The 12,604-nt window shown below is 39.6% G+C and overlaps 1 protein-coding gene across 1 annotated transcript in view; it reads left to right on the top strand.

Annotated features, from left to right (window-relative positions):
• The window catches only part of LOC126184464 (DNA mismatch repair protein Msh2), a 220,434-nt gene that overhangs the window by 20,044 nt on the left and 187,786 nt on the right, over nucleotides 1-12,604 (top strand). The window contains exon 2 of the mRNA XM_049926855.1: nucleotides 6,872-6,921. Coding sequence (XP_049782812.1) covers nucleotides 6,872-6,921 — 50 coding nt within the window. The remainder of the gene's footprint in view (nucleotides 1-6,871; nucleotides 6,922-12,604) is intronic.

Below are 12,604 nucleotides of genomic sequence, written 5' to 3' on the forward strand. Positions count from 1 at the left end.
GTAGCAATATTTTTTGATCTGGAGAGAGCATACGATACCTGTTGGAGGACAGTCATCCTCCGCACACTGTTCTCTCGGGGCTTTCGAGGTCGGCTGCCCCTTTTTCTTCGCGAATTTATGGCAGAGCGCACATTTAGGGTGCGGGTGAACACTACTCTCTCCCGTACTTTCTCCCAAGAAAACGGGGTACCCCAGGGCTCTGTGCTGAGTGTTGTACTGTTTGCCATTGCCATAAATCCAATTATGGATTGTCTCCTTCCTGAAGTCTCGGGCTCCCTCTTTGTGGACGATTTTGTGATCTATTACAGCTCTCAACGGACCAGCCTTCTTGAACGACGTCTTGAAGGATGTCTCGATCGCCTCCACTCTTGGAGCATCGAAACCGGCTTCCGTAATTCTCCCAGTAAGACCGTTTGTGTTAATTTTTGGCGACGTAAGGAGTTTCTTCCACCCTCCTTACATCTAGGACCTGTCAACCTTCCGTTTTCAGAAGTCGGTAAATTCTTGGGTCTTATGTTTGACAGAAAACTGTGCTGGTCCTCCTACATTTCGTATCTTTCAGCTCGCTGTCTGCGATCCCTCGACACCCTCCGTGTCCTGAATGGTACCTCCTGGGGAGCGGACCGAGTGGTCCTTCTCCGCCTCTATCGCGCCTTAGTGCACTCGAAATTGGACTATGGAAGCATAGTCTACTCCTCTGCTCAGCCGTCTATTCTTCGGCGTCTCGACTCTATCCACCACCGTGGATTACGTTTAGTGTCTGGAGCTTTTTACACCAGCCCTGTGGAAAGCCTTTACGCTGAGACTGCTGAAACTCCGCTGTCCAATCGGCGAGCAGTCCTTCTGAGTCATTATGCTAGCCATCTGTCTTCCATGCCTGCTAATCCAGCCCATGACATTTTTTTCGACGCCTCCTTTGATGTAGGGTATGCAGGCCGCCCCTCCTCCCTACTACCACTTCCGTCAACTGCTCCATTCTCTTTCCTTCCGCTTTCCTAAAACCTTCTTGACAACTTGGGGTACAGCACCGCCTTGGCTCCGTCCCCGGATCTGCCTGCTCCGTGACCTTTGTCGATTTCCCAAGGATTGTACCCCTTCACTTGTTTATCGTCGGGCATTTGCTGCTCTATGTGCACAAATGACGGAAGCCACATTTATTTACACCGATGGCTCGAAAACATCGTTAGGTGTAGGGAGTGCCTATATTGTTGGCGACACCCCAAATCACTTTCAGCTTCCCGACCAGTGTTAGGTCTATACTTGCGGAGCTTTACGCTGTTCTCCAGGCTGTCCACTACATCCACTGCCATCAGTGGATACAGTACGTTATCTGCTCAGATTCTCTCAGCTCTCTCCTCAGTCTCCAAGCTCTTTACCCTGTGCACCCTCTGGTCCACCGGATTCAGGACTGTCTGCGCTTGCTCCACCTGGGGGGCGTCTCGGTGGCGTTCCTCTGGCTCCTGGGACACGTTGGTATCTGTGGAAATGAGGCGGCCAATATTGCGGCCAAGGCTGCAGTCTCTCTTCTCCGTCCAGCTATTCAATCGATTCCCGTCGCCGATCTACGGAGCGTTTTATGTCGTCGTGTTGTTCTTTTATGGCACGCACATTGGTCGACACTTCCCCAAAATAAATTGCGGGACGTGAAAGCTCTTCCTTATGCTTGGACCTCTTCCTCCCGAACGTGTCGTCGGGAGGAGATAATTTTAACTAGACTCCGGATAGGGCACTGTCTTTTTAGCCATCGACATCTTTTAAGCGGCGATCCTCCCCCACTCTGTCCCCACTGCTCTCAGCTATGGATGGTAAGACACCTTTTAATTGAGTGCCCCTATTTTAATCCGTTATGCTCCCGTCTACAGCTGTCGCCTGATATATCGTCAATTTTAGCAGATGACACGCGCTCAGCCGATAGCGTTCTCGAATTTATTAGTGCTAGTGAAATGACGTCAGTCATTTGAATTTTTTTTTGGGGACAACCAACCCCTTTCTGTAGAGGATTTTTAAGCCTTCCTTCTGCTTTTAGTTTCTCCAATTTTATGACTTTCGTTCCCATTGCTGCTGGTTTCCATTTTCGGTTTTTTACTGTTTCCTAAGTCACGGACCGGGCGCTAATGACCATAGCAGTTTTGCGCCCTAAAACCAAAACAAAAAAAAAAGGAGCCTCTCAACACAGTAATTGTGTGGCACAGCAAAAAAATGTTCTTTCTATATGGATCTGTGCTTCACTTGGTCTTCCTCCAAGCTACACATTTTCTTAATGTTTATGTTTACCCAAAATTTCTCTCTGTTGTTGAGCTTGTCTTTGTTGTGGTTCTCTGCTGGACTTTTCCATTGAGATAAAAGTGGACATCAACAAGAATCTCCATATCATCTCATTTTTTGCATTTGATGACTGGGTCAGATCATTCAAATATTTAATGGTATCCTGGGCGAGACCTTGTGAGTGGCAACCCGACAGCCATGCCAACTCTAGTGCTGTGGCCAGCTGCATTAGGTCTCTTGCTTTAGGGTCCATGGCATGAACAGTCTAATCAAGGTGATCCCATAAATTCTTGATTGGGTTTTAATCCAGGGAGTTTGGTAGCCGGAGAAGTATGGTAAACTCATACTGGTGTCCTTCGAACCACACACACACATTGTGAGATGTGTAACATGTTGCATTGTCCTGCTTATAAATGCCATCATGCTGAGGAAAAACAAACTGCATGTAGGGGTGGACATGGCCCCCATGGATAAATGTGTACTTTTGTTGATCCTTTGTGTCCTCCAGAATGACGAGATCACCCAGGAAATGCCACAAAAACATTCCCCAGACCATAATGCTTCCTCCTCTGGTTTGGACCTTTTCAACAGTTGTTGCAGGATGTTTGCTTTCAGCCATTTCATGCTACACCCACCTACGATCATCTGTCCGATGCAACATAAAATGTGATTCATCTCAAAGGCCACATGTCATTACTTAGTAGACATACTGTTGTAAGACTGTCTTGAAAAATCCATCCTTCATCGCCAATGAACAGCAATTAGCATGGGTACATGAATCAGGTGTCTGCTGTGGAGGCACATACATAAAAACATTCACTGATTGGTTGTTGAGGAGAGGCTGTTAGTAGCCCCTTGGTTCACGTGGGTGGTAAATTGTTCAACAGTTGCTTATCTATTTGCCTGTAAACATATCTGCAGCCATTGTTCATTTGTGTCATATGGCCCACAATAGCCTTGGCGCTGGTTTTAGATAGCACCATTTTTCCATCCGTGGTATATTTTAACCATGGCAGCGTAAAAACATTGTTCAAACTTAGTTGTTTCGTAAATGCTTCCACCCTTGGCTCGAAAGCCACTGATGCCATTTTGGACATCAGATAAATCGTTTCATTTTCACAATCTGACAATGACTGCACTGTTTTCTGCAACCCCTGACACTTTACATACCCTCCACTGCTTGTGCTGCCACCTGCCATTTGAGTGGTTATTGCATGTTGATATCGAAACTGTGTAATAGTCCATGTAAAGGTATGGTTGGTTCTCCACGTAGTTGGAGACCAGTCCCGACTGGGCATTGGCTGAATACGGGGCACCAGGATGGATGAATAGATGGATGGAAGGATGGATGGATGGAAGGATGGATGGATGGATGGATGGATGGATGGATGGATGGATGGAACTGTAACTTTAACTTGACCAGTGTCTTCTGAAAATGCTGATGGTTGTTTGACGTAAAACTGGTTTACACACACTTTGTATCCAATAGTCACCTCAGTATGTGATCTTTAATAGCAATGGATAGTTTTTATTATTTGTTCTGCATCATAGATGACTATTTTTTTATACTGTAGTTGAAGCTATGGGCATGGCAATTTTCTGGAGTATACCTTGTTTCACCACCAGGCTGTGTCTCATTATGGTCAGAATCGTGCACCAAATTTGAGAGCTAGATTGTCAATGATAGCTGACACACAGGTTGAGAGCTAGATTGTATGTGATAGCTGACAAACAACAGTTTTTTTGCCTGTGATTCCCGAGTGAATAGTGCCCCAATTTACAGCTAACATTCAAATTTCTGGAATAATATTAAGATAATTCCCAGGCTGTAACAATCATTGAGCCCAGAGGTCTTGCTGTATTCAACTGCCATTATCTTCTCTGAAATTTTACATGTATATGTCTTGATATAGGCAGTTTTTCTGTCGGTAGGGTAACCAATAACTAGCAATAACTGCTTAAGATGTTGAATTTGATTGATGAAAGGAGAACATATAAAAATTAAGCAGGCAAAATGGAATACAGAGATGAGATTGACACAGTGAAGTACGACAAAGCAGGAATGGCTAGATGAGAAATGCAAGGATCTACAAACATTTGTAACTAGATGCCGTCTATAGGAAAATTACAGAGACCTTTGGAAAAAAGGGAAGCAACTGTATGAATATCAAGAGCTCAGATGGCAAATGAGTACTGAACAAAGAACATAAAGTTGAAAGGTGGAAGGAAATATATGGAAGGGCTGTACAAGGGAAAAGAATTTGAAGGTAATATTGTAGAAAGGGAAGAGGAAGTAGATGGAGATGATTTGGGAGATTGATATTGTGAGAAGAACTGACAGAACACTGAAAGACCTAGTTCAAAACAAAAACTGGAGTAGACAATATTCCAGCAGAACTATTGAAATCCTTGAAAGAACATACCATGACAAAACTATTCCACTTGGTATTCATGATACAGGCAAAATACCATCAAACTTCAAGAATAATGCTGTAATTTGAAGGAAGACGGGTGTTGAAAAGTGTGAACATTACCACGGTATCGGCCTAGTAAGATATGGTTGCAAAATATTGACATGGATTATTTACAGAAGAACGGAAAAACTGGTGGAAACCAACCTCGGGGGAAGATAAGTTTGGGTTCCAGAGAAGTGAGGAACATGCCTGGCAGTACTGACCTTAACGTTTTACCCTAGAATATAGGTTACAGAGAGGCAAACCTCCATCTATAGCATTTGTAGATTTAGAGATAGCTTTTGACAATATTCACTGTAGTACTCTCTTTGAAATTTTAAAGGCAGCATTATAAAATACAAGGAGCAACAGTTTTTTTTTTTTTTTTTTTTTTTTTTTTTTGCCAGTTCTGCAAAACCAGACTGCAGTTATAAGACTCAAAGGACAGGAAAGGGAAGCAGTTATCAAGAAGGGAGTGAGACAGGTTTGTAGCTTATCCCAAATGTTGGTCAATCTGTACACGGAGCAAGGAGAATTTGGAGAGGGAGAAGAAATGAAAACTTTGAAGTTTGCCAGTGACATAGTTCTGTCAGAGATAGCGAAGGACTTGGAATAGCAGCTGAATGGAGTGAGTAGTTTCCAGAATGAACTTTCACTCTGCAGCAGATTTTGTGCCAATGTGAAACTTCCTTGCCAATTAAAACTGTGTGCCAGACCAGGACTTGAACCTAGGACATTTACCTTTTGCGGGCAAATGCTTTACATACAGAGCTACCTGTGTATGACTCGTGGCCTGTTCTTAGTTTCGCTTCTGCCAGTACCTCATCTCCTACCTTCCAAACTTTACAGACTAGCCCTCCTGCAAGTGTCTTGAAAGAGGTCATAAGATTGACATTGCAAAAGTAAACAAGCACAATGGAACTTAGTTGTATTAAATTGGGTGATGCTGAAAAAATTATATTAGGAAATGAGACACTGAAGATAAGACAAGTTTTGTTGCTTACATAGCAAAAGTAACCGGTGCTGGTTGAAGTATAGAGAATATAAAATGCAGACTGTCTGTAGCACAAAAATATTTCTGAGAAAGAGAAATTTGCTAACATCTAATATAAATTTAAGTACTCAGAAGAATTTTCTTGTGGTATTTGTATGGAGTGTTGTGCTATATGATGGAAGGGAAACATGGATGACAAGACGAGGATAGATGCTGCTGTGGTGCTGCAGAAAAGTGTTGTAGATTTGTTAGCTAGAGGTAATAATAGAGGATCTATTGAATCATATTGATGAAAAATAAATTTATGGGGCAATGTGACTAAATGTCTGGTTAATGGGACACATCCTGAGGCATGAACCAATTACCATTTTGCTAATGGAGGGATGTCTGGGTGTAAAAGTAGTAGAGGGATACCAAAGGATTACTAGGGTCACTACAGTAAGGAGCTTCAGATGGATGTAGGCTGCAGATATGAAGAGGCTAGTGCAGCACAGAGAGCAGTCTTTAGATTGTGTAGACTACGACGACATCACATTTTATTACGTGTAGGTTCAAGGAATGAGTGGTTAGTTTATTTCAGTCTGTTAATGACTCCACATGAGATGAAAACTTCGCATTGTCATCCACCCGCCCCCCCCCCCCTCCCCCTTTACTCACACACTATCACTGTCATGCAGATGAACACATACTTACATTGGTAACACAATAAACCAGAAGAATTTTTAAATATCATGTAAGCTGAGACTGTGTTACACACATCTTCATGGTAGGGCAGTGCCTTGTGATGTGTGGCATTCATTCATTCCTTCCTTCCTTCGTATCCTAGGACTGCCAGGTTGTGTGTGTAGTACATTGTTTACAGTATTCTGCATTTTAATGCTTTAATTTTGTGAGAATGTTCGGATCACACTTTATAATTGTGATATAAGCAATTGTTTTCTGTTGTGTTAAATTTACTCTAACCGTATATGTTAGAATGTTATGTAAGGCTTTCTTGATATACATATTCATTTGTTTTAATTTATTAGCCTGCACTGTTCTGTTTAGGTGTGTGTGTGTGTGTGTGTGTGTGTGTGTGTGTGTGTGTGTGTGTGTGTGTGTGTGTGTGTGTGTGTGTGTGTTATTTCTTTTGAAAGTTTTCATTGTTGTTTGGTTTCAGGTGACAATGAAACGGAGAAGTTCATTCAATTTTATACTTCTTTACCTGAGGTAAGCAAGTTGATGTATGTACTTGTCATCCAGTAATGACACACTTTTTTGTGCAGTTGTGTCTGATCAAATACTTCTAAAAATTTGATAACTTCTTGAAATTTGTCTACTGGAATTTAATAAGTGTTTTTCATACTGTTATTGTAATTATCACCATATAAGGAACATTCTAGCTTGTGTCACTTCATTTGTCATACATATTGTAAGTTCAGAAACAACTCAGTAATTATATGGTGTTATTGAGTGACAATATGCTGAATGTCAACTTATTGATTTCTCTCTTCCCAAGATTTGCAGAGTTTCTAAGTGCAAATGTTCCTGAACTAAGCTGCTTTAGAGAGTTTCCCCCCCCCCCCCCCCCAATTTCTCATCAATATGGACATCTAAGAATTTTAAAGTTTCCACCATACTTATTATTTCCTCTCCATGTGGTACACTTATCATTGGTGTAGTATCCCTAGATGTGCAGAACTGAATATGTTGTGTCTTTTAAAAATTGAGGGTGAAACCATTCGCAGAAAACCTGTCAATGATACTTTTAAGAACATTGTTTACCATTTCTTCTGCTTCTGTATGTATGCTTGGCTTGATTACAATACTAGTGTCATTTGCATAAAGAACTAATTCTGTTTGTTTTATACTAGACAGAACATTATGTACATATATGAGGAACAGTAGTGGACCTAACATTGAAACCTGGGGAACCACATACGTGATTTCTCCCCAGTCATAATTACGATCCTGGATACTAAGAATTACTAAGTACAACTTCCTGCATTCTTTTTGTTGGATATGACATTAACCATAGGTTGCCTATACCATCAGTCCCCTAAAACGTCAATTTATCTATGATAATAATGTTGATTCACACAGTCAGTGACTTAGAGAGATTGCAGAAAATACCAACTGGTACTATTTTATTATTTAATTCTTGTAAAATCTGGTGAGTAAACATGTGAATAGCATCCTCTGTTGAGTAATCCTTCTGAAACCTGAACAGTTATTTGCTAATGATATTATTGTTCCTAAGGTGAGATACTACTCTAGAATACATTACATTCTCAGAAATTTTGGAGAATGTCAGCAGTGAAATACATCAGAACTTACTGACATCTCTCTTATCACCTTTGTTGAAGAGGGGTTTAATGACAACATGTTTCAGTCTCTCATAAAAATGCCTTGAGTTAGTGATGCGTTAGACAAGACTGGGTGTATTACATGGGAACAAATATTGGAAACACCATCAAAACCGGATGAGCTTTTAATTTTGAGAGAATGTATAATTTTCTTAATTTGTGAAGGAGAACTTTGTGATACATTCAAATGCTTGAATTGTATGGAAGTTGCGTTTTTAACATACTGCTGTGATTTTGCTCTTGGATTGTTTGTCCCTATGATTTTTACGTGTTTAAGAAATTATTATGAAATGTATTTACTACCTGTGACTTATCATTTACAGCCCTTCCATTAAGTTCAGTAGTAATGTTGTCTTGTTCTGTGGCTGGTTATCCTGTCTCTTGTTTCACAAAATTCCATATAGCGTTAAGTCTGTTGTCGGAAGTACTGATTTCTGACGTTATGTGCAAGTTCTTTCATATTTAATAATCTCTTTTAGCAATTTTGAGTAGTTTTTGTAATGTGCAACTACTTCAGGTTCCCTACTTGTTCTTGTCAACAGATACATTTCCCTTTTCCTTTTTAAAAGACACTTTAATCCCTCTAGTGGTCCATGGTTTTGTACAGGGCTGTTCAGTGTCCTCTATGATTATCTTATGCTGAAATCTATCAATAAATTTATCGTAGAAGAGGTTAAGTTTTGTGGTAGCATTTGGTTGATTATAAATTGCATCCCATGTAATCTCCTGCAAACTATTCTTAAAAACGTTTGTCCTCGAGTCATTAATTAATCTACCTGATTTCCACTGAGGAGTATCCACACTGTAAGGTGCTATGTTATTTATCCTAACTATGCATCATGATTAGAGGGAACATTTGTTACTGGGTAAACAGTTATTTTTTTACTTTGAGCTTCATCAAAGAAAACGTAATTAATTAGGGTCCTACTGTCTTTATCCACCCATGTTGGAAAGTTAATTACGGAGACCAAATTGTAGGATATAAATAAGGTTTGCAGATCATTTTTCATGTCAGAAATCCTTTACAAAATGTACACTGAAGTTACAAAAGACTACTAACTGCTTGCTAGTGTCTGACAGCACAGTTAGGAATCTGTTCAAAATATCCCAGTGATGATGTATATATAATTACAATTCAAAGTGAACTATTTTTCTGCTTTAATTAACATGCACACACTTCTGTGTGCTGATCACTACAAAATCTACCTGTCTCAATATTTTTTATTGTGTGTTCTGTCTTAATATATGTAATAACTCCTCCCTTTTCTATGTTATTTCTGCATGAGTAAACTGCAGTAGTGTAATGTGTTATATGTAACTTATCTAACCCTGTGGTTATGTGGTGCTCAGACAGGCACAGGATGTCTATCTTTTCAGAGCGCTCTAAATTTTCCAAACAGACAAGAAGCTCTTCTATTTTACTACTCAGTCCTTTTGTATTTTGATGAAATAAGTTAACCTTACTTTTCTGTGCATTATTAAACATTTTGTGGGGCTCTTCTGTTATTTTCACTTCTTCCAAAACAAGTGCCTGAATCCTGATTCTAACATAAAAAATGGTGCCCCTGTGACACCAGTCACTGCAGGGATCTTGCTATGTGTGATGGTAACCCCCCCTTATATTATCTGCAAGAAGCTCAGCCAACCGAGCTGTAAAATTTATTGTTTGCTGGATGTGTAAATGATGTAAGTTGGTTTAGGTGATTTTTCTACACCACTGTACGGATACAACAAGGATTGTCAGATTGTCATTAACTTTCATCTCACGAAGGAAAAGGATGTACTGATGCATGTGTGAATGACAAAAAGAGAGGAATATTGTTGAAAGAGTGGATAGCTTGAGGGAAGGCTGCAGACAAGAGTTAAGGCTTTGAAGTCCATTCTAATTTACCAGTTATTGTGTGTCAGTGAGTCAAGCATTAGGGTCCAGGTGTCAGCTAATTGCTGCTGTCTCTTGGGCTCGATGTGGTACTTTGTACAAAAGTTGGCCATTGTACTGAAATTGTTTATAAGGGTGGAAGGAGAGCCGTAGCTCATTACAATTGTTATTCCCTATAGTTGTTGATTGATGTATTAAAATGTAATTGAGATTTATATCAGCCAGAGGAACACACAGTTGGAATCTGTGAATTGTCCTGCAGCTGTTGTCTATATCAAAGAACCATCTTCACCCTCAGTAATAGTTACGGACAATGCCTCATACCATTTGACTAATCTCGATAAGGCACCTACGGTAACTTCCAGGAAAAAAGACAACATCAATTGATTAGAACAACATACCAAATGATTGTGCCAAGGGTGAATTACTGGATCTTGTGGCCCACAATAAACTACCTTTACCTGTATGTTTTTGATGAATTGGCAAAAAATATAGCCCAACAGTCCTCAGACTGCCAACATATCACTGCCATTTCAATTCCATTGTACTTGTATGGAGTCAAGTTAAAGGTTATGTGGCAAAGAACAACAAAAAGTACACACTTTGCAGAAGTGGAAAGGTTGACAGAGGATGCTGTAAACCAAACTTCATTATCAGATTGGTATAATGCTGTATGACACACAAAGTCAGTAATAATAAAAGCATGGGAGAATGCATGTGTAACGTAAAATGACACAGATGAGGTTGTTATTTCATTGAAAACTGACAACAGTTGTAGTGACCACAAAGATGATAGTGAAAGTGATTCATATTTAAGTGGTATGCATCTGTTAGTGGTGTACTGTGTCACCAAAAATACGATTGTGCCTACCTATTAAAACTTTCTCTACCTATTTAGATAATTCATTACATTGTGATATATGTGTGACAGAACATTCATCTCATTGCTGTTATTCATCTATAACGTGTGATTGCGGTATCTTTCACTTCGCTGCACTTCAGCAGCAGCAGCCCCCAACACTGCCCTCCCCATTACCTATAAAGATTTTGGCAACAATCGGTAAGTAGACGATTTGTTTCTTTTTTGGTGCACGTGCAACTGTCGATCGCATGAGCATATGGCGTGCTTCATATGAGCCAGCAACTCTGCTCCCCACCACTGCCATCTGTCAATCACAAAGTAATTTCACTTCGAGTGTAATGTTACACACAGTTTTATTTCGTGGATCTGGCATGTATCAAACTGCTTGAATTTTTATCCTTTTTGAAATGTTCCAAGAAATTCTGCTAGTGAAATGTCAATTCTACCACTTCTCTCTTTAATATACAGTCCTGTAGCATTGATTAGAATATTTTCAAAAGATTGATAAAACTATAAATGTGCAGTTTTAATACACTGTTCGGGCTTTGTGGTTTATAAAAATTAATCATTTCAAAAGAAGCATTTAATCAACTTTAAAACACATCTGCGATCATTATATGAATTAGAAGTTGTTTTACATTATGTGATGCTGTAAACTGTGCACGGTCTTTTCACTATTAATTCAAAATGTGTAAGATCTAGGGAAAACACATGAAATGGTTAAAACTTTGATTCAAATTTTTTTGGTGGAAGTTATTTTTGTGTGGTCGAGACATTGTAACAATGGTCTAGTAATTAAGGAAAAAGTTATCTTTATATAGGTTTGTTTTTATCACTTCCTGATTATGGTACACATTTTATATGGATATTCAATACTGGGACCATAGCATCTTCTGCATGCACTGTAGATACATATATGGAGCAGAAATTTTGCATTGTCCAGCTCTGAAATGAACTCGAGGATATAAACCACTGTGACCTCGAGGACAGAAAGTAAATGTTTTTGCTAAATTAAAGATTATCTCCTGTTTTGTAGGTCTCGTATACAGTAAATTATAGTTAAACTGACAATACGTACATTTCATTTTATGAAATGTAAATACCTTCAGATTAAAGGAGACCACTCGCTGCAAAATAGAAATGTCAAGTTGTTGACAGATGCATGTGGAAAGAAAACTTACTGAGAAACACACACACAATGTTGCTGGATTAAAGGACGTAGTGTGAATGTTAATAAAAATTGTTCACGATTTGATTTTGCGCTACTAACCATGTGATTGATGTCCACGATTTGTGGAGTGAATAATTGTGTAATAAATTGAAGAATACCCCCCCAGATGAGAGTTCTGATCAACAGTTGCAGAAAGTTTTTAATTAAGCAACTAGCAGTAGTTTACTTATATACTAGTTATAAAATGACCTTGTTTTCTTGTATGTGCAGTTCATTCAGTGACTTTTTGTTGCTATATCAACACTATGTACCGGAAACAATTTTTACATTCCTCAAAAGCCTTCTGAAAGATTTAAACTCTGTCAGGCAGTGACTTTGATGTGGGTTCGGGTGCATGCCGGACAGTTGCTCTCACTGACCGAGATAACGGAGCGTGACACACGAGCTATTTTAACAGCTTCAGCTCAGCATATACTTTGCCCCCACTCTGCTACAGAGTGAGAGCTTTATTCAGGAATTCTTACATTATTTAAATGGCACTGTGGCACATGTGCCTGAGCCTAGCTCGAGCTGCGACGTTGTTTTCGAAGGACAAGTCTGTATATGATTCGGGGCACAAATATTGTGAGAAGTAG

Source organism: Schistocerca cancellata, chromosome 4 (assembly GCF_023864275.1).
Source record: "Schistocerca cancellata isolate TAMUIC-IGC-003103 chromosome 4, iqSchCanc2.1, whole genome shotgun sequence".
Taxonomy (NCBI): Eukaryota; Metazoa; Arthropoda; class Insecta; order Orthoptera; family Acrididae; genus Schistocerca; species Schistocerca cancellata.